The sequence below is a fragment of the Typopeltis vanoorti genome, chromosome 21 (genome assembly GCF_054136105.1).
Source record: "Typopeltis vanoorti isolate ZY-2024b chromosome 21, IOZ_Tvanoo_1.0, whole genome shotgun sequence".
In the NCBI taxonomy this organism is placed as follows: Eukaryota; Metazoa; Arthropoda; class Arachnida; order Uropygi; family Thelyphonidae; genus Typopeltis; species Typopeltis vanoorti.
The window spans coordinates 21,247,005-21,270,953 of NC_143569.1; the positions used below are offsets into that span (position 1 = coordinate 21,247,005).

Consider the following 23,949-nt stretch of genomic DNA (forward strand, 5'->3'; position numbering starts at 1 on the left):
TAAGAATGCTTCTGATCAGTAATCATCAGTAGTGTTGATCACAGTGGTTTGATTGAGGGTTTATTGTGGCTCCAGCCCATCTGGCTGGAACCACAATTTTGAAAACAGAATGGCTAACGTTTCTCAAAAGGTGAGATATCTTGGGTGTTTAATCAGTGGAAAATAACCCAAATTGCTTGTCTATGAGGCATAACTCATCCTAAGAGTGCCAGGAATTAAATCATTGTCATCTGAGAAGACTTGTACAGAAAAACAGAATTTCCTGTGTGGAGCAATTGACTGAAGCATTTAATGAAGGTTGTTTCCAATCCATATCTAACCAAACTCTGCACAAGGAATTGAAGAAGATCGGTATTGGCAGTTACATGCCTATACAGAAATCAGTTGTTTCTGCAAAGTTTCTAATTCAGTGGCTGGTATGTGTGGAAAGGGCAAGGTACACACAATGCAGAATGATAACTATTTTTTTTCAAATTTAGTTAATATGGGGGTGGTCTGAATGTTCTCAGCCTTGAACATAGATGGCAACACTATCGGCAAGATGTTTTTTTCTAAGTTGGTACATCTGTTATAAGCATCCATGCAAGTCATTCTATCAAGTAGTTCATTTTATACAGCTGTCTGAAGCAAAAGTGTTGTCTATATCCCTTGAAATGGATAAAATTGAGTATTGTGCAGTTATAAAATTCTTTGGAAAAGAAGGTTTAACACCAAAAGAAATTCATTCGAAGTTCATAAAAGTTTATGGGCACTCTTCTCCTTCGTTTTTGACAATTAAGAAATGGGCTGCCAAGTTTGAACATGGCCTTACCAGCCTTGAAGATGATCCACGTGAAGGACATCCAAAAAGTGTAATATCAGAAATCATTGATCAATTTCTTACATGCTTACACAGATCATTGATCAAGTGCGCAATATGGTATTGGATGACTGGCGAGTCAAAGTGCATGAAATTGCTGAGACTATAGGCATTTCGAAAGAATGTGTAGGATATATTTTGCATGAAGAATTGCAAATGAAAAAGCTGTGCACAAGATGGGTACCACGCTTGCTCACAGCAGATCAAAAATGCACTCACATGAAAATCTCTGAATAGTGCTTGGAGCATTTTAACAAGAATAAAACTGATTTTGTGCATCGATTTATTGCTATGGATGAGACTTGGATTCACCATTACACACCAGAATCCAATTAGCAGTCAAAACAGTGGACTGAAGCTGGTTGTTCAGCACCAATGAAGACAAAGTCAGTTCCATCGGCAGGAAATGTCATGGCATCAGTGTTTGAATGCAAAAGGCATTTTGTTTATTAATTATCTTGAAAAGGGTAAAACAATAACCAGGGAATATCATTCCTATCTTTGAACCAGATTTTTTCTTCTTCAAGTGTCATCTCCTAGAAGGAGGTTGACAACCATGTCACGGAACCTTTTTCTTTCTTTTGCTACTCTGGAACATTTTTGGTAATTCAAGCCAGTCCAGTCCTTAATGTCTTCGAACCACATTTTCCTGGGTCTACCGCTCCCTCTTTTTCCATCCAATTTCCCTTCTAATATTAATTTCTGAATGCCTTCTTGTCTGGTTAGATGTCCAAAATATTTAAGTTTTTGCTCTTTAATTATTTTCATTCATGTTCTTTTCATTTTTGCTTTCTTTAAAACATCTTCTTTTTCATTTTCTCTGTCCATGGTATTTTCAACATTCTTCTGACGGTCCACATTTAGAAAGCTTCTAATTTTTTCTCTGCTTCTTTATTTAGAGTCCAAGTTTCACTGTTGTAGAGAAGGCTTGACCAGATATAGCATTTTATTAATCTTTTTCTTGTGTCTATATTAATGTCTCTGGATGTTAGAACAGTTTTCATATCAGTAAAGGCTTTTCTTGCTATCTCTATTCTTCTTTTTATTTCTTTAAGGGAATTTCCTTCGTCTGTAAACATTTGTCCCAAATATATAAAAGACTGAACCTGTTCAATTTTCTTTCTATTAACAGTTATGTTCAGTTTCTTATTTATTGGTTCTTTTGATATAATCATGCACTTTGTTTTCTTTAGGTTAATAATTAGTCCCATGTCAAAGCTTCTGTTGTAAGCTTCTGTGATTAAGTTTTGGAGATCAGATTCAGCTATAAGAACTGTGTCATCTGCATACCTGAAGTTGTTGAAGTTCCTACCTCCGACTTTTACACCCTTCAGTTGTGAAATATTTTTAAAAACTTGCTCACTATATATATTGTACAGTAAGGGTGATAAGACACATCCTTGCCTTACTCCTTTTTTGATTTCAAAGTTGCTAGAATATGTATTTTTATATCTTATTGAGGCCATTTGATTCCAGTATATATTTGTAATTATACATAGATCTTTTCCTTTTAACCCATTATTCTGTAGGATATGTATTAATTTCTTGTGATCTATTGAATCAAATGCTTTGGTGTAATCAATAAAACAAAGATATATGCTTTTCTGGTTGTCAAGGCTTCTTTCACATAATGTTTTGAAATTGAAGATCCCTTCTCTTGTACCTTTTGTCTTTTTGAAAACCTGATTGAGTGTCTGCTATTTCTACTGACAAAGTGCCTTTTATTCTTTCTAGGATTATTCTCAGTAGTAATTTTGCAACATGGCTTGTTAAACTTATTAGTCTATGTTCTGTACATTCAAAAGTTCTTGGAATTTTGGGAATAGTGACAAAGATGGATTTCCTTAGATCATCAGCGATGTATCCTGAATCATAGATGTTATTAAAAATAACCTTTAGGTCATTAAGTGTGTTTTCATTTACTTTCTTTAACAATTCAATAGGGATATGATCAGGGCCAGAGTAGATGAAAAATTCGTGAGAAAAGATCCGGTTTACAGAAGAAAAAAAAATCATCTTTCATCAGGACAATGCACCTGTCTACTTGATGGCAGTGGGAAAATTAAGGTATCTGCACTATGAATTGTTGGAACATCCACCCTCTTCCCCAGATTTGGCTCCCTCTGAGTTCTTTCTCTTCCTTGCTGGTCAGTGTTTTTCTTCGAATCAAGAGGTGATTGCAGCTGTAGAGGGGTATTTTTTAGATCTTACTGAGAATAACTATAGGGATGGGATAATGGTGCTGGAGCATTGCTGGAATAAATGTATTAGTCTTAAGGAAGATTATGTTGAAAAATAAAAATAATTTTGAAATTATAAATTCGCTCTTTCATGTTAGGCCGAGAACTTTTCAAACCTCCCTGGTATTAGGTTAATTTGTTACTTTATTTGTTTGTTTTTATAAGTGTGTGATTGACAGTTGTTTATATTTTGTATAAAAGCAAATATTATCAATATGGCTCCAGTGGAACACTAGAACAATGGCAGCCAATGTATGTTTTTTGAGAAAGTTTAATATGAGAGAATTTTTTTCCATTTGGCATAGTGTATGAGAGATGTAGTTGTCAAAGATTTGCAAAAGGAGAATCAGACTAATAAGCAAATATGTGGGAAGTGTTTTGCGAGTGAGAACCAGTCAAGTGTCGAGAGTAAAGCATGTGACAGTGGAGTAGAGAATATCGACAAAAGCCAGGAAAATGTATTGGCAATATTGTTGATGCAAGGGCATTGACTGAAGGTTATGAGAATGAAGCATCTCATGAAAGAAATAGCACTGTCAATCACCTAACCTTTCATAATTATTTGATCTTACATAAGTGAGTCTAACAATTACTGAAAGGTCAGATGATTTGCAAAACTGAAAAAAAAAAAAGGTGTAGAGTAAGAAACAGGAATATATAACTAAGCAAGAGAAGGAGAAATTTTCTATAGTAATTGTGTGATAAGAGGAGTATTAATAAGAAATGATATTAGTGAAACTGCCAGGGTGAAAAAAATAACTGTTTTGGCACTAATGACTAGAAAGGAGAAAAATTTGTATCCGAGAAGACATAAAAAAAGTTATCGAAAGAAGTGAAAATGAAGAATGACATTTGGGTGATTGCAAGTCTGCTGCCATGCTGTAATAGAAATTAGTTGAAGAGAATGATTGCAAGTCAATCAATACACAGGTTGTGCAAAAGAGTGATGTACAGTTTGCAGACCTATGGACTGAATTTGATGGAGGGAGGAACTTATATAATAATGATATGGATCTGAAGTTAAGCATCTTGAGAAAAAATTGTTCAGTTAGCATATAGAAGTGCAAATTCAATAAAATAGAGCTGCTATGATTGATTCAAGTGAATATACATGTGCAGGTACTTGTAGGGCGAGTGAATGATCGAAAAAATGTGGAATCAAGTCTCACAAGCGACAAAATTGCATAGGGTAGTCAATACAAGGTGTAAAGATATATGTGGGTCTAAGGGGATAACATAGTTTATGTATGCTAATACTAGAAATATCAGGTCTGGCAGTAGTTGAGGCAACCTTAAAAAATTTATAAAAGTCAGACTTAACTGACAGCAGATGATGTGGTTACAGGGATAGAATGTAAGGGATATGTTATTTTTAGGGAGAATAGGGAAAGAGTACTACTGATGATAGCAGATAACTACAGCCAAAAAAGAGGAGATCAGGAAGACAGGGATGTGGAAGGCTGTTTATCTGTGGCAGTTCAGTGCAATATTAGAGACAGCAGGATAATATCCCAGGTTTCGGCAGAGAATTTTAGCCAGGAGTTGTGGCGGGCTTGAATAATGAGAAGCGTACCAGCAGAGACGTAGCAGGCAAAAGCTTCTGCGTCGTACAGTAGTGGGATCGCGTCTGTGAACAGGCATTGTGTAGCAGCCAGGCCAATAAAACTATACCCAATTCTTTTAAAGCGCCTCCGTAGCACAAATGGAAGGACGATAGTACATTGCGCCCTTCGATTGGAATAGGCCTAAGTTCGATTCCCGTCGCGATGGGAGGAATCTTTACCTGGACGATTTCAATTGAAGGCGAGTTAGCCGATCTCATACGGAGGTAGCAGGGTTTTTTCTCCCAGAAACTCGGGTTTTTCATCCTGCATACAGACAAATCAGCCTTCAGAACACACGCAACTTACAGACAAAAAAATACTAGTTGTAGTGGTGGTAGAGGTGGGCGGTAGATGGCGTTGATGGAGATGAATCGTAGTAGAGGTTCGGTGTAGTGGTTGAGACAGTTGTAGGTGTTCTCCCGCGATGAGTCTTTGGACTCCTTGGAGGTGTAAGGAATAATAATAATATATTTGGTTGCTCCTTATAGACCAGGAGAGTAAGGGATGATGCTAATTTGCTGATGCATGCATCAGCAAATTAGCATGGATGCAGGTAGAGTAATTATTAGGACTTCAACTATGAGGAAGTAGACTAAAATAAAAAATCATGACATGACAGTATAGAAATGGAATTTATTCAACTACTAAGAGTTAATTACTTGAAATGGCATATCAGAAAGCGAACCCAGGGTTTGAAAGTGCTGGATCTAGTCTTGGGATCAGAAGATAGGAGAATCAGTACAGTCAACAATGAGTGAGGGAAATGTTTCATTATGGATTTTGGCAGATCATAGAAATGGGGATATTATTATTATTATTATTTCGGGCAACTCCAAGGAGTCAACAGACTCATCGAGGGAGGCCCTAACATCATGTCAAGAACAACTATTCGACATTCACACAGTATCTATCATAACTCGCCTTGAACTTGTTCACAGTCACAGCACCCACAACAGACTCTGGCAGCTTATTCCACTCATTTACCACTCTCAAAGTAAAAAACCTAGCTCTAACACCCTTGCTAACCACATTCTTGCCCAGCTTCCATGTATGGCCCCTAGTTCTCCCACCACCAGTCCTATTCTCAAAAATATCTTCTGAATTAATCTTATAGAAACCCTTCAGTAATTTGAATGTCACAATCATATCACCCCTTTTCTGCCTATCAACCAATTTTTATAACCCACAAATCTTCAACCTGTTCTCATAAGGTTCATTCCATAGACCTGCTATCATCTTAGTCACTCGTCTCTGGATCCTGTCCACCTCCTTCCCATCAAGAAGAAACCCTGGCACCCATATCTGGACACAGTAGTCTAGATGGGGTCTTATCAAGGCTTGATACAGAGGAACAATAATTTGTCTCTGCTTGTTAAAGTATTTTTCAGCAATCAAGTGATTTGATGAGCTGATTTAGCCACTTTTGCGATGTGCCCCCTAAACTTCAACTCCCTATCCACCAACACTCCCAAATCCCTGGCCTCATCAATCTCCTGGAGTACGGTTCCACCAATGTGATATACTGCTGCTAATCTTTTCCCCAAAAATGCATAACCTTACACTTTGCCACATTAAATCGACATCCATTTTCCTTAGTCCAGTCCTCCAAACTATCCAAATCATCTTGCAAAATTTTGACATGTTGTGCACTCACTATTGCTCTACCCAACTTTGCATCATCGGCAAACAAGTGAACACTTCCTCTAAGATCCTTTCCTACAGGGTGTTCGGGATAAATTTGACATATTTATAATTAATTATATTTTTCCGTAAGTTACATGTATTAACACACACTTCTCTTCATTTAAAAGTTTGGACCCTTCTTCATTCATATACAAGATGTCAGAAAGGATGGATAGCTGGAACCCACCTGAATCATGGAAGAGAATAACTTGTATCATGATGATTCGTGCCCACCATCAAAATAAGGATATTACGACTGCTGCCCAATGCTCCCTGAATACAGTAAAAACAATCAGGCATGAACTAGAGACTTGCAATGGTGACTACGAGGATATAGCAAGAAGAAAGATCCCTAGCAGACGATCTGATTGCGTTCGTACAGCAGAATTCCTCGCAAATCTGCAGGAACAGGTGTTGAAGAACCCTGGCATTGGAATTCGGGCTTTGTTCGTGGAGTTGCTAACTGTAGTCAAGCCCTGGATAACAAGGGTAGCCAATGGTAGGCCGTATGTATGGCGGCAGGATTCGGCCCCTTGCCACACCTCTGGGAAAAGTCAAAAATGGTTGTCTGAAAATTTCTACGACTTCACCAGTCCAAATGTTTGGCCTCCAAACTCCCCAGACCTTAACCCCATGGATTATTTTGTATGCGGCGCAGTTGAAAAAGACACCAATCGCACTTCCAGTAATACAAAAGCCCAGTTAATGGATAAAATTAAAACAGTTTTTGCGGCCCTTCCCAGGGAGACTGTAGCATCAGCTTGTTCGAGGTTCCGAAGCAGAATTGAAGCTGTGATCGATGCTAATGGTGGTTATTTTGAGTAAATCTTGTTGATAGTATTGTAATTAACTCTGCCTGTAATGTTTTTTTGTCAATTCATTAAATTTAATAGATACAAAGAAGATTTTCTTTTTCCTTACGAAACTGTCAAATTTATCCCGAACACCCTGTATATCATTAATGAACAAATTGAAAAGTAGTGGTCCAAGAACAGAACCCTGCGGCACACCACTAGTCACAAGCCGTCTTTTGGACTCTACTCCTGAATAAACCACTCTCTGATATCTCTCCATCAACCACCCTCCTATCCATCTCACCAACTTTATATCCATCCCCATATGCTGCAGTTTACTGATTAGAATTCAATGTGGTATCCTGTCAAAGGCTTTAGCAAGGTCCAGTAGAATCACTGTAAATCCATTACCCTTATCCAGTTCAGCCATCACTGTGTTATATAACCTGAGCAAGTTACTGAGGCATGATCTACCCTTCACAAAACCATGTTGTCCCCCATACAGAGTCCCATTTTCATCTATCCAATCCTGTATTTTTCTCGTGACTAATTTCTCCAAGACCTTGACAACGATTCCTGATATGCTAATCAGTCGGTAATTTACAACAGCAGTCTTGGAATCTCCTTTATGCAGTGGAACTAGTTTCCCCTCTTTCTACCCCCTCGGGACTAACCCAGACCCAAGACTCTACCAAAATTAGTACCATATCTACCAAAATGCATCTTAAATTTTTAATAGTACCTTCATCCCAGCTGACAAATCATTCATCAGATTTTTACTTAATTGGCTGCAAAAAAAAGAGGATATTATTTTGGCTCTTAAGTACTCTGATTGGCATTATACTTTTACTTTACAAAAAAAGCATATTATATTATGGTCAGTTGTTTGCTGATGATGCAAAGCTATGAAGAGCAACCATCAGATATAGAGATCCTGCAGTAGGACTTAAATACACCAGCATTATAAGCAAAGGTAAATGACTACCACTTTCACATGTCCAAGTGTAATGTTTGGGATGAAGACATCACAAGATATGTACTATATTGATGGAACTGAACTGCAGGAAATTGATGAGGCCAAGAGTTGGGATTGTGAATAGGGACTTCAAATTTAGTGGCACACTGCAAAGATAGCCAAAGCAGCATATCAGATTATGTGGTTATTGAAGTACACACAAGCAGGGATAAGGCCTTATGTTATTATTCTCATTATAAGGCCATCTGAATTACTGCATCTGGTCATCTAGATTCCATGGGATGAACTAGTGAAGAGGGTTTGGATGTAAGTATTTTTGTGGCAAGTCTGTTCAGTGCTCCTTGTGAGAATAATTCGAAGGTCTGCAGACTTCAAAAACTAGCTGATAGCAATAACAGTGGGAATATGATAGAAATATATAAATTATTAAAGGGGTTTCATAGGATTGATACCAAGACATTTTCAGTATATGGCAGGAAGGGAGAGAACAAGAAGTCATGCCTAGAAATCGTATAAGAGTATGGTTAGCAATGATGTTAGGACTAGATTTTTTGCTTGGAGGGTGGCAAATAGGCAGAATGTGTTGCCAGAGATGGTGGTGAGTGCTTCATCAGTTAATGAGTTAAGGATAGATATGATGGGTATTGTGTGACCAGTAGTTAGGGCAAGTCTTCTGTAATGAGTGTTTGACTCCATGGAGATGCCTGAGAAATAATGATGTTTTTTCCATATGGCTTCACCCTGAAATTGCTCTACCCTCTTTCCTAACTAAAATCAGCAACTTACACTCACCCCCTCCCCACACACACACACTGCATTAACTTCACAGAGACTGGAGACAGAAAATGATCCTTCTTGGACATCCTTTTCTTTTTTCTGTTATACTGAATACTTCTGTTTATCTGAAACCCACCTTCACTTGTATGCACTGTTATGAGCAAACAACTTTGAACTGTAGTAAGGTTTTTAGCTACAAAGGAAAGTAAATTATACTTGATAAACAATTACATTTTTGTTTTTATCTACATTTTACCTAAGTGTTACAAACAAAAGTTTGCATCTGAAACATTTTCAGGACTCTGCTACTTATATATATAGAGTATCTGGTTTTCACATTATGCTACCTTAATCCCACATGTACAAGCATGAATTAAAAGTTTGCTGTGCACTTATCGGATACTAGGGAAATTAATAGAAATCATCTGCTCTATACACAAGATGCTTAGTCAGGAAGATATTTCATATGCAAACCTTTTTGCTCATGTTGGGTAAAAAAAATGGTTGAAAATAAGTATGTAATTTCTTATCAAATACACTGGTGTCCAAAAGCTAACGACAAATTACATTTTTTTCCTGTATATTAAAAACTTTCATCACTACAGTCAAATGTGGATATAAATTTATTGCCAGCATGTGGATTTATACCAATAAATTATATTACACAAAAATGTGTTATACATTTCATATAAATTAAACTGCAATATGCTTTCCCCAAATGTTACAAATTTCCTAAGGATGTAGTTAAGGAAATAATGAACAGTGCTTACAGAAAACTATGCAGAGAGAGACGTTTCACTATGGAATATGTCCACCCTGAATGGTGATGCAGTTCTCATAATGTTGTACCATACTTACCACCAACTGAGTCAGGATTTCTTGAGGCAAACTGGCTCACTCCTCCTTCAGAGCAAGGAGGCAGCCTTGTTTGTTTTCTGAGTGGAATTTCAAGCAGCAATGCATCTCTCTATTGCATCTCAAACGTGTTCTGTGGCACTGAGATCTAGGGAGCATGCTGGCCACTTGATTCAATTAATATTTCTAGTCCCTACAAGTATCTCAATTGTTTATATATGATGTGTTGTGGCATTGCCATCCATAAAAATGAATTCTTTGCAAACAGCACCATAGAACAACTGAACAATATGTAGAAGAACTTCATTGTGATATTGTTTGCCAGTCTTAGTCCCTTTTTCCTGCATTTGTAGCTTGGTGCATCCTTTAAGCATAATGCCTCCTCACAACATGACCCCAGCAGTGCCATATCTATCCCTTTCAAGAACATTTTCACTATGGTAAGCAGTACTACTTTCACATCAGATCAAGTGTCATCTACAATTGGAGGAAAAGGTAAAATGACTCATGTAAAGAGTACATTAGCCCGTTGGTGTCTTGTCCAATTTTTATGGATATAACACCACTGAAAATGTGCTCTACAATGAGCTGTGGATAAAGGGATGCCTGTAGTCTGCATAGGCTTACTTGTCACAGTTTGGCAAGATATCCATACCTGTGCATGAATGGAGCCAACTTGCAAGCTGACCTGCCATGGTGCATTGATTACATTTTGCTGTTATAACCAAAAATCTGTCTTCATGCTCTGTGGTAGAGGAGGACAATCTCATAGTAAATGTCTGGAACACATTCCACTGGTATGAAATGCTTCCCAGAGCATGGATACATTGCTATGAGATTCCAATCTTCTGACAATATGAGTAATTCTGCAGCCTTTTTCAAGCTTTCCAATAATTAATTCCCACATGAAATCATCTAGATGATGTCTTTGAGATATAACATTACAAGACCTCCAAGTTTGCAACTTTATTCCTTCATGAAAAGAGCTTCCTTCAAACACAATTTGCTTAGTGCAGTGTTTTGCCTTTTATCTTCTTGAGTGTTACTACATGACCCCTTCGTGTGCAGTTTGAAAATTTGAACATTTTTTCTACTCGAAATCACAGTCATACAAATTGCCACAAGCTGATTCATCTGAATTTGCAGTTGTAATCTTCAGAAATAGGTGTTCATCCTTAGGTTTTGGACCCCAGTGTATAATTAACTTTTCTTAAGCATTTAAGATCATAGTACTCACAAAATGCAAGATATTTCTATGTTCACTTTTGGAGACTATAGCTATGACTTTTAGGAATTCTGTAGTATAAATGTCACTTCCCAAAATTGTATACAGTGTGTGAATTTTTTAAATATAAAAAGTCTTCAAAAGTTGTGCTACAGTTTTAGTTTTTTCTTTTGTAATCTCACTTGGAATTATCTAATTCTAAATATTTATTTTCAGTCTTCCTCATGTGTTCTATGAACAGTACCTCACTACCTGGTCCGACACTTTGAAAAGCTTAGGATTCTCATTTGCAGCAATTTTTGTAGTAACCTTTTTGCTTCTTGGTTTTGACTTACATTCTGCAGTGATAATCATTTTAACTATAGTAATGATAATTGCTGACCTCATGGGTTTGATGTACTGGTGGAACATTTCACTGAACGCGGTTTCTCTTGTAAATATAGTGGTGGTAAGTCTTTTTTTAAATGTTGCATCAAGCTTATATATAGATATAAAAGATAACTAGTTCCTGCATGCCTTTCATGTTGTTTCCATAATTCAGTACATTTTGCTGTTTAGGTACAGATAACTTCATGAAGAATGACGTTATCTGTACTAATGAAATTACTGAAATGAAACTACTGAACAGAGTTTCAAAGCCATTAACAGTCACTAAACAGTTAATACCTTAAAGGTTTTTCTTTAGACATCATATCTATATAGATAACCTGTGTAACCTAAAGTGGGTTGCTAATGGTTGTAAGTTTGGGATGCAGTTAAGTGTAACTAAGTCTGTTTCATTGCAGTTGAAGATTGGATTCATGTGGATTTATAGGTGACAGGAGAAGGTAGGAAAGTTTGTGAATGGAGAGATGAGTGGCACAAGTCAAGAGAATAAGAGAGAAGGAACATAGAGTGGACAGGGAGGCAGGGTAGACAGGGGGACTTTTAAGTAGTTTTATTCTGTTTCACAAGTTATTATTATCAGACCTGCATAGAATCAAAACCAAATTCATTCTGGGAAGTCACACTATCATGCACATAGCTTATCAAATTGTATCTTCAATTCATTCATTGTTTCTATGTTCACTGCACTCTCCATTAAAGGAAAAAAAAAGCTTGTTGCTTCTCTGATTACATCCTCCTTATATACATTTGAATGGATCTGATGTGAGTCAGTTGGAGAAACTCTTGCTGCAAGAAATAATGACTGAAGTGAATGCAAGATCTGAGGAAGCAAGAAATGCTGTGGAAGAGCATGAGAAGGTAGTCAAATTTGTGAATGGAGAGATGAGTGGCACAAGTCAAGAGAATGAGAGAGAAGGAACACAGAGTGGACAGGGGGACACTGAATGAAAAGTGTAGATGATGGTTTCAGGAGTAGATGTGTGAGTGCACAAGAAAGGATTAAGACAGTCCAAGATGTGGGGGTGTTTAGGTCTAGGGATGGGTGTAGTATCAGTGATGATAGACAGGAATGGATGAGGGAGAGTGTAGAGGAGTCATGTCCAAGATGTGAGGTTAGTGGGACTTGTTAGAGAAACTGAAATGAGCTAGTGTGCATGTTTACAAAGGCTTAAAGTATTCACAACAAGGAGAATGAAATACCATTGATAGTCCATCTGCCCCAAAAGTGTTGGTATAGGTGAGACAGATTGAACAAGAATGACATTCTGGCAGGAATTGAGATGGAGGGATATTTAGCCTTTAATGAAAACAGACAAACTAAAAAGGGAGGAGGAGGAGTGTTATTGATGATGATGGCAGAAGAGTTGTGCCTGTCTAGGGTGAAGATGCCAGGAGCAAATACTAACAATGGTTTGAAGCAGTATGGTGTGAATTGAAGGTGGACAGGATGAAATATTTAGTAGAGTGTTACTATAGACCTGGGAGGCAATGAGAAGGAAATATTTAGACAAATTGGTCTGGCTAATAAGAAAAGTGTGATCATTATGGGCAATTTCAATTATAGCAATATAGACTGGAATGAAGAGATAGTATCAGGAACCAAAGTGAATAAATTTCTTGAGATTTTAAGGGATAACTACTTTAATCAGTAAGTAACAGAGGAAACACATGGATTGAAGGTGTTGGATTTGATAATCTCATCAGAAGATATTGTTGTAAATGAAGTGTCACGTCATCCTCCAGTTGGTGAAACTGACCATGAAGGAATCATTTGGGTTGTGGCCAGCCATGTCAGGACTTTCGTGAGGAAGAGTTATATGTGGAACTGTAAGGTGATTGATTATGGCAAACTCGGGAGGCAGCTTGCAGAGATATCATGGAATGAGGAATTGCATGGGAGGAAATGCTTGGTCTCTACTTAGGAATTATCTAGCAGAGGCAATGACTGAGTGTGTTACAAAGGTCAGGAGACTGAAGTAGGTAGGTGTAAAATGGATGACTGAAGAGGTGAAGCATGCAATATAAAAAAAAAAACACTGTAGAGGCACAAGATAAGTGGAGATAATTAATTACATGAGGAGTACAAAGAACAAGTCAGAAAGGGGACTCACTTAGTGAGGGTAGCAAAAGTGTGGTATGAGCAGAAGTGTGCAAATGACACTAAAAGAAATTCTAGGGAGGGTTTTTTTATTTATTTTTTTTTATATGTAGCCAGGAGTAGAAAGAATGATTATGAGAGGATGATGTCGATCAGTAATAATGGGAGAATGATAAGCACTGGGGAGGATATAATAGAGGTGTTAAATGAGCAGTCCATTAAAGTATCCATCCTTGTGATTGTAACATAATGCAGAACTTGAGAGCAGTGGGAATGAGGAAGGAACCAGTGACAGTGAGCAAACAGCAACCTGCTTATCTTAGTTATTATAACAAGGTGATGAATGCATTGAACAAGGGGGATGCATATACAGTAGTGAATGTAGATTTTGCAAAAGCTTTCAATAGATTACCACATGAAAAACTAGTAGTTAAATTCAAACAGGTGGGGGCTGAATGGTATGGTAGATTAGTGTGTTGGATTGGAGATTGGCTATATGATAGGGATCAACAGGTTGTGTATGGGGAGTGATATCCCAGAAGAGGAAATTCATTAGCGGCATGCCTTAGGGGTCTGTTTTGGGACCACTGTTGTTTAATTTGTATGTAAATAACATGGAGAGTTTTGAGTAGTAGAGCAGATCTTGTAGCTTTGCAAGAGGACATAAATAGATTCCCTAATTGGGTAAGTGGGTGGGGAAGTCAGTTTAGTGTTAGAAAGTGTAAGGTTTTAAAATTTCGGAAGAAAAGATGGGATGCAGAGTATAGGATTATTTTGAAGGAGGTAGAGGAAATGAAGGTTTGGGGGTTATGGTGGATAGACACTTGAAATTTCATGGACATTTTGCTAAGATTGTGGAAATGATGTGTAGAAGTAAGATGTTTTGATTCCATTGTACAAGACTTTGATCAGGCCGCATATGGATTACTGTGCACAGATTTGGTTACCAGGTTTTCAAACAGATGAGATGTTGGAGAGGATCCAGAGATGATTCGCTAAGTTGGTTTTTGCTTTCTGGAATGTGGAATGAGGACAGATTGAGAAAATACAAATGGCAGAGCCTAGTGAATAGCAGGAGGAGGGGGAGACATGATCGAGACATAAGTTGGTAAGGGGTAATTATCAGATCAATGTGAAAGAGAATCTTCATAGAATATCTCTAGATGGGGAGAATGAGAGACCATCCAAGAAAGCCTAATAAGATGGGTGTGAGTAAGGGAGTGAGGAATAGATTTTTTGTATGGAGAGTGTTGGGTGATTGGAGTGCAGGGGCAGTGAATGCATTTAAGTCTAAGTACAATTGCACAGCTCATTCTACACCTAGACTTAAAATTACGATGTATATTATAGATTAGCTAATTTCATTCTCCCATAACCATTCTGTCTTCTCCTGGCCACATATGGAAAGGATTCCCTGAAGTTTTTCTTTGCCTCATTTTGCACTTGCCACTTCACTCATTTTGCACTTATGTCTTACCAAGCGAGTTGGTCACTTTCCTAGCATTTTCTTTGTACTCTTAATGCAATGGATTATTACCACTCATGTTATGTTGCCACAATAATGTCCCCTTCCAGACTGCATGCTTAATCTCTTTATTCATTCATTTCACATCTGCTTTATTTGTTCTCCTGACCTTTGGAATACATTCAGATGTCACTGCTGTTAAATTCTGACCAGCATTCAGTCAGCACTGATCTCCTTTCCATCCAACTCCTCATGCTATCACAGCTGCAACCTGTCTACTGACAGTTTTCCATTATCACCAGCTTGTAGTTCCTCATATGACTTCCCCACTATACTAGTGATCACTTTATGATCACCAAATGGAGAAAAATTCAACATCCCATTTACAACAATGATCAGATGATCAAAATTATGACCTTTGATCCTCATGTGACCTCCAGTACATACTACATAAGGTAGTTGTTCAAACTTCAGAAATCCATTCTCTTTGTTCCCAGATGCCATCAGAAGAGGCTGTTGTACATGGGATGTTGATATCATCCTCGTCTAGTATCTCACATATTCAAATAATTTTTGGATAAATGAAATTAATTAATATAACAGTATTGTTCTCTTCATTGTGTATACATTCTGTTAGTGTTGAGGTTAGAAATGCTGAAAGGAACACCATGGTTTAGAAGTACATGTTCACTACTAAAACTAAAATAGACACTGAATTGATTGTATAAAATTTAAAAAAATAACCTGTTCTTGCAGAATTTTTACCTGTTGGGGTATGGAGTGGCACGGTAAGTTAGTTGAGGAGTCATAAAAATTTCATGGGATCTACAGTCAGTCATCAGGGTGAAGTAATATTTAGAATGGAATTTTACATTTTTGGGTGCATATCGTAAATTATCAAACAGTAAAGAAAATGCACAGTTTTGCATTTTGTGTTGTGCCTGAGGTGGTAAAGAAAAGGCTAGCAGAGGGAGAGATTGATTACTATAAATTAAAGATAACAAGAAATTATATGCTTGGTTTAATCCTTTATCCAAGTGTAAGCAAACAGAGTTTGTGCATTAAGTATCTTTACAAAACTGGACTAGTTGTATATAGAGGCTAATGACTTTACATCAGTTGCCTTAGTACCCCATAATGCAAAGCACACATCCTTTAGGGTGTATATAATGCTGTGCATTACTACTAAAAGATAGACTTCTAAAAATAATGTTTATACCTACAAGTGGCATGTTAAATGGTAACAGGTGAATGATGGACTGTATGCAAATATGCAAAACTTTACATTTTCTTCGCTGTTTAGCAATTTACTATATACACCTAGATGTCAAAATCCATTTTAATTATTATTCCCTTCCCCCCCCACACAGTAGATGTTGACTGACTATAGACCCAGTGTAATTCTATGACTCCTCAAGTAACTGCTGGCCTGGTTGGCCAAGTGGTTAGCATATATGCTCTCTAACCTGCAGGTTCGAATCCTGCCTTGGACATGAATGTTTGTGATTTTCTGCGAAAATACTAGTGGTGATGGACGGCATTGGTGTAGATGACAATGATAGTTGCAGTTCGTTGTAGTTGGTGGAAGCAAAGAGTTGTAGAGTAGGTTCCCTCCCTGGAGGTGTTACATAATAATAACTTACTGTACCACTCTATACCTCCAAGTAAAAATTTCCTAATTACTTGTTATTTTTTTTAACTTTGCACATCCAGTTCACTTCCTATTAGTTATGGTTTCAGCATCTGGGTGTATATAGTAAATTATTAAACTTTGAAGAAAATGCTAAGTTTTGCATATTCATGTTGTGTTAAGTAGAAAAGAATAGGCTAACTCAGTACAAAAAAAAAGTTCATACTTGAAAGTGGCATGCTAAATGATCAGAAGTGCTCATCCATTACAATATGACTAGATGAATGATGAAATATGCAAAAGAGAAATAGTGGCAACAGTATTGAGGCAGTGTGTGTGTGTGTGTGTGTGTGTGTGTGTGTGTGGTGAAGATTGACAAGCAGAGATAGTTAATCAGACATTGCTATAGGCCAGAGAATGGAGAGGGTGGTGATAAAAAAAATATATATATATAATATATATATATATATATATATTAAGAATACCAAGCAATTTTTAAACCTGGTTTTACTCCATTTCCCAAGTAAGCAAACAGACAAATAAGTCATAAGTCAAGTTTGCACCTGCAAGTGATGCAAGTCTAGCTGATCCTACAGGTAGTGCAAGACCAAGGCAACTCGTGGTAAAGGTGGATGAGCTCTGATCACTAATCTTTATATTTACCCTTAATGCCAAAACACATCTCCAAGAAGGAGATGCATGATGTTTTGTATTAAAGGCAAGAGGCCACTACCCAGACCGGTTTCGACCTTTATTGAGGTCTCATCAGTGGGAGCTAGGCTAGAAATACCAAGATTTAGTAATACAGAGCTCATAAGTATTTTACCAGAACAAGTTGCCATAAGGTGTTTTAACCTTATTAAATAAAAATCTCTGGAGGAGATATAAATGTAGAAAGTATTTTACCTTGGGTATAATAAATGTTAAGAATACCAAGCAATTTTTAAACCTGCTTTTACTGTGTTTTGGCATTAAGGGTAAATATAAAGATTCGTGATCAGAGCTCATGCCACCTTTACCACGAGTTGCCTTGGTCTTGCACTACCTGTAGGATCAGCTAGACTTGCATCACTTGCAGGCGCAAACTTGACTTATTTGTCTGTTTGCTTACTTGGGAAATGGAGTAAAACCAGGTTTAAAAATTGCTTGGTATTCTTAACATTTATTATACCCAAGGTAAAATACTTTCTACATATATATATATATATATATAAGCAACTTTAGTTAACAAGGGCAGAATGATCACTGGGCAATTTTAATTATGACAATATCGATTGGAATGAAGACAGCTTTTGAGTATGAGAGACAGCATGTAAGGGAGAGCATGCAAGGATCGTGAATTTTACATTGAAGATATGCTTGCGAGTGGAGTGCCACATTTTCCTCCATTTAGTGAGAGTGACCATAAAGTAATGTGTTCTGAAGGTCAAAAGGCTGAAAAAGGTTGGCCTAATGGACGAATAAAGGGATTAAACATAAAATCTGAAAGAAGGCACTATAGTGGAGGCAGTAAGATGAATAATGGCAATAATCATTTACATAAAGAGTATGAAGAGCAGAAATTAGCAAATTGGGGGAGGGGGGTCCCAGGGAGTTTTTTTTTGATATGTGGGAAGTAGAAGGAAGAATAATAATTATAGCAAGATGTTAATGAATGAAAATGGTAGATTAGTAACTGCTACAGAGGACAGCCAAGGTATTCTATAAGCAATTCATCAGGGCATCTTCATCAGTGTGAAATCACGAGAAGCTCAAGAATAGAGGAAATGAGGAAAGACAGACTGGTAAGCAAGCAAAATGTATATGAGGAGTTAAGCAAGCTTGTTATTAAGTTTTTAATGGTACTTGTGACATAATACATGTATTCACAAAAATCAATAATATTTTTATATCAATATTTGATTGATATCAATAGGACAAAAGAACTTGATACCATGTGTCTTAAGGGAATGTTCTAGGCAGTTAGCACACCAGCCTTGGCTTACCTGTTTAATAAGAGTCTTGCAACAGCACTAGCTCAAAAGGAGAAGAAAGGTAAAATTGTTCCATAAGGTGACGATAAAGCTGAGGCTATAAATGACAGGCTGATCTGTATATCTGGAGAGGGTGGGTGCTAGGCTAAGGGAGTTGATAATAGCAGTATTCTTTGCGATTGTCAGCATGGATTTGTTAAAGGAAGGTATATTTTACTGACTTATGTACTGTAACAAGGTGACAAATATATAAGGAGATGCATGTACTATGTAGATTTTGAAAATGCTTTTGATAGATTGCAACTAAATTGCAGCAGATGGGATTGGATGCTAGATTAGCAAGTTCGACAGGTGACTGGATGTCAGCTAGGTATCAGCAAGTTCTGTATTGGGGGGGGGGGGAGTTATCCAAGAAGAGGAAAGTCACTAGCTGTGTGCTGTAGTGGTCTGTTTTGGTGCCATTGTTGTTTAATTTGTATAGTTATGATAATGGGATTGGTTTGACTGGATATGCAACTGTTTGCAGATGATGCAAAATCTTCTTCTTCTTCTTCTGCAGCTTCTCCCACTTAAGTGGGGTCACTGTTGATAATGAGTCTCCTCCACACCTTCCTGTCTTGGGCTGTCACCACATCCAAGTTCTTCATCTTCAAGTCCTCTTCTACCAGCTCCCTCCATCTCTTCTTTGGCCGCCCACGCTTCCGCCTTCCTTGCACATCCATCTGCATGACCCTTCTTCCCACATATTCGTCCTCCCTCCTCATCACATGACCAAACCATCTCAACCTTGCCTCCTGTATTTTCGCTCCTAAGTTCGTAACTTTCACTGTTCCCCTGACATAGTCATTTCTCAGATGATCCTTTCTGGTCACACCGCACATCCATCTAAGCATTCTCATCTCTGCTACTTCCATCCTGCTAATGTTATTTTTCCTCAGGGCCACAGTTTCTATAGCATATGTCATAGCTGGCCTCACTACTGTCCTATAAATTTTGCCTTTCAGATTGATTGGCACCCTCTTATCACATAACACTCCAGCCATCTCCCTCCAGTTCCTCCAACCTGCTTGTATCCTGCATCCCACTTCCTTCTCACCTCCTCCATCTTCTTCCACTGTCGAACCTAAGTATCTAAAGTCTCTCACCTTCCTGATGACATTTCCTGCCAGCTCCAGGTCTGTATCCTGGCCACCGCCCACTGCGCAACACATATACTCTGTCTTACTTCTGCTCAGTCTCATACCTCTCTCTTCCAGTACTTTTCTCCATCTTTCCAGTTTAGTTTCCGCTTCTTCTCTTGAATCTACACACAGCAAGCTGTCATCTGCATACAGCATTGTCCAAGGTGCATCTTCTCTCACCTCCTCTGTTACCACCTCCATCACAATATTAAACAGAAACGGACTTAATGCTGACCCTTGATGCAAGCCAACTGTTACTTGAAAACTTTCTGTCTGTTCCAAACAGGTCCGAACACTTGTCTTCACATTTCTGTACATTTCCTGCACCAACCTGACATATTTCTCTGGCACCTTCTTCTCCCTCAGACACCTCCAGACTTCTTGCCTTGGCACTCTATCGTATGCTTTCTCCAGATCAATAAATACCAGATGTAGCTCCCTTTGTTTCTCTCGATATTTTTCCATCATATGTCGTAACCCAAAGATAGCATCTGTTGTTGATCTACCAGGCATGAAGCCAAATTGTTCCTTTGCAATCTCCACCTCCTCCCTCAATCTACCATCAAGAACCCTTTCTAGGATCTTCATTGTGTGGGACATCAACTTTATTCCTCTGTAATTTTTACAGTCTTGTGCATCCCCTTTACCCTTGTAGATGGGAACAAGAGTACTCTCCCTCCATTCATCGGATATATTTTCCTGTTGGCAAACTTTCATGAACAAGTCCCACAGCAGGTCAATTCCCTCTTCCCCCAGTGCCTTCCATGCCTCCACTGGAATTCTGTCGGGGCCCACCGCTTTTCCATTCCTCATCCTCTTCATGGCCTCCATCACTTCCATTCTACTGATGTTCTGCACCATCCCCTCAGAAGGCTGCCCATCTCCTCTGTGAGTCCTTGCATTTTCCTCATTCAGAAGTCCCTCAAAGTATATTTTCCATCTGTTTCTTATGTCCACATCCCTCCATAATACTCTTCCTTCAGCATCTTTGATCTGCCTCACATGTAAGATGTCCTTAGCTGCTTTATTTCTACATTTCGCTAGTTGGTAAATTTTTCTCTGTCCTTCCTTTGTTTCTAATTGATCATACAGATCTTGATATGCCATGGCCTTCGCCTGTGCCACAACTCTCTTGGCTTCTTGCTTTCTCTCTTTGTACACCTCTCTGTCCTCTTCCACTCTTGACTCATCCCACTTCTGCTTTGCCTTCCTCTTAGCTGTCACTGCCACTTGTACATCATTATTCCACCACCAACCCTCCTTCTGCTCTCTAATCTTTCCAGATGTCTCACCAAGCACCTCGATTGCACAGCTCAGGATTACTTTTGAATTATGTTTCCACTAATCTTGTACACTTTCCAGTCCATCCGAAATCCTCTCTAACACTCTCTCCCTAAAATGATTCCTCACACTTTCTTCTTTTAAGCGAAACCACTTAATTGTCTTCATCCCATGGCAACCAGAAGTTCCTATCTTCGATCTTAATTTAAAGTCTGCGCACAGCAGTCGGTGTTGTTGTGCTACTTGATCTGTTGGAATTACCTTACAATTTGTCACAACCTTAAGATGTTTTCTTCTAGTCAAAATGTAGTCAATTTGTGAGCTGTTGTTACCACTTCTAAATGTTATCAAATGTTCTTCCCTCTTGAAGAAAAACGAGTTCACAATTGCCAGATCAAACGCTACTGCAAAGTCCACAACCCTCTCTCCTTCCTGGTTCATCATTCCCACTCCGTGGCCACTGAACCCTTTCACAGTCTCTATTCTGTCTTCCTATGTGCCCGTTCAAGTCTCCTCCGACAATCACCATCTCATTTTCTTCCAATTCCCTCAATTTCTTCATCTAACACGTTCCAGAACTCATCTTTTTCCTCTGCTGTACAACCAACTTGCGGGGCATATACACATAATACGACCACCCGCTCTTCTCCGAGACCCAATTTCATTCGCATGATCCTGTCGTTCCTTCTACCCACGTCCAGTACTTCACCCTTCATTCTGCCACACACCACAATTCCTACACCATTTCTTCCCTCGTTATTCGCTCCAGAGTAGAACAATTTATATCCATCTCCCAGTTCCTTTGCCTTTCCACCTTGTCTCCTGCACACATAAAATGTCCAACTTCCTCTTCCTCATCATGTCTGCCACCTCTCTTCCCCTTCCAGTCATGCTTCCAACATTCAGTGTTCCCACTCGCAACATCCTCTCCACCTGCTGGGCTCGCTTCTTTAACCGCACCCGCCCTTGATGCGGTAGCCCTCGTCCACTTCTCACAGCTGTAGGGCGATGTGGCTGCGCATCGCTTAAGGGGTACGCCCTAGCCCTTATATCATTTTCTCTTCGACTCATAATCATAGTTTGAGTTGGCACTGAAGTTTTACGACCGGATGCCCTTCCTGACATCGACCCTCGCATTTATCCGGGCTTGGGACCGGCACCTATTGAGGCTAGCTGGCCTTCTTCGGTGGCTGCATAAGATGAAATGACTTAGCAAGATAGGAAAGACTCACCACTAGCCCTCGAATACTCTAATAGCATCAGGGGGAAGGAGCAAGGAGAGGAGAAAGAAGCAAAGAAAGAAGAGGAGGGACCAGTCTACAGAATAATATAACAGATATATATTACATGAAGTAAGGCATGGTCCAGCATCAGGTACCTCGGGTTCCATATTTTGCAGATGATGCAAAATATGGAACAATTATGAGGAGTCAAGCAGATGCTGTTGTGACCATAAAGGACTTTGCTGGGAAATTGTTCCTAAAGATAGCAGTCCTTAGGAACAATCTCCCAGCTCATGTATTTCATTAAGACAACAATCTGAGGTCTTAAAATCAAATATTTATTTCTTGTCAACATTTTTACTCTCCTCAGTACTAATGAGCTATATATATTTAGTATACAGAATTACCTTAAAAGAATTACCTTAGCCAATAAGCAGCCTATTGTTATGGGGAGAATTCTTCCCTCCATAGCAATAAGTATATATTATAATGTAGATGACTACAATAGTGTGTACACACACACACACACACACATCACTGTTGCAATAAAATGCAGTTTTAAACAAATCTTTTTTAAAGCATTTGATCAGTGTATATGTGTGTATTTATTTATTTATTTTTATGTAATCTGACCTGTTAATGTTAGAATAATTCAGTTTCTGAAATTTATCAAGTATGTATTCAAACTTTTGCAGGGAATTGGCATATCCGTTGAATTCTGTTCCCATATCGTAAGGTATTTTGCTATTAGTGCAGAAAAAAGTAAAACAGAAAGAGCCAGAGAATCTCTACAGATTTTGGGTAGTTCAGTAAGTATACAATCCTCCTCATTATATTTAGTTACAAACAAGGTTTCTGATTTTACTGAATGATAAATGATATTTAATGATGTATATATATATATATATATCTGTCTACCTACTTATTTCCACTCAGTAATGTTGGGAGATGACATTGAATGCTCTGAGTTAAAATATACTGGACATGACGATCCAATATCCATTATTGCTTATCACTCTTGTTTAAGTATAAAGGAAATCAAATGTTTGGTTTCCAAAATGTTAGGGAGAAAACAGAATTCAAGTATTCCCCAACACAGACAATAGTCTTTATATATATTGTTATAATACAATCACCTATGACTATTTTGCCATTAATCTGTTTTGTCATTATCTTTGCAATAATGGATGGAAGTAAGTATGAATAAAGAACACTGTGTAAGATTATGATCATAAATAGCATCAAAAACATTACAATGAAACTGTAGAAAAGAAACACATTACTTTTACAATGAAAGAACAAGATAATCAGCATAAAATAGGTAGTCACATTGCAGATATCACTGATTAACCCTCCAGAAGTCGCACACGGACTGGGAGTCCGCACATTTGCTTTTTTGCATATATTTCTAAAGCAGCTGGTTAAATCCGGTTGTGCATTTATGTAGCGTCATATATAGGCAGGACATATGTTAGTGTAGAATATTACATTGATGCGATAACAACTGTTCCCACTGAGACATTGCGCAGTCACCAAAATTTTTAAAATTCATAAGTACTTGTAATTTGAATTTTATACAAACCTGAAATTCTGACTACCTATAACCATACAAAAGGAGGAGCAGATGTTGTTGATCAATTGTGTTCAACATACAATTGTGCTAGATCAACAAGAAGATGAGATAGCCTATGGTAGTTT

At 38.1% G+C, this 23,949-nt stretch overlaps 1 protein-coding gene across 5 annotated transcripts in view; it reads left to right on the plus strand.

Annotated features, from left to right (window-relative positions):
- LOC150094665 (NPC intracellular cholesterol transporter 1-like) overlaps window positions 1-23,949 on the plus strand; it is a 537,686-nt gene that overhangs the window by 461,458 nt on the left and 52,279 nt on the right. For all 5 annotated transcript variants that reach the window (XM_090411500.1, XM_090411501.1, XM_090411502.1 and 2 more), the window contains exons 24-25: window positions 11,230-11,461; window positions 22,947-23,060. In XM_090411500.1, the coding sequence (XP_090267626.1) occupies window positions 11,230-11,461; window positions 22,947-23,060 (346 nt within the window). The remainder of the gene's footprint in view (window positions 1-11,229; window positions 11,462-22,946; window positions 23,061-23,949) is intronic.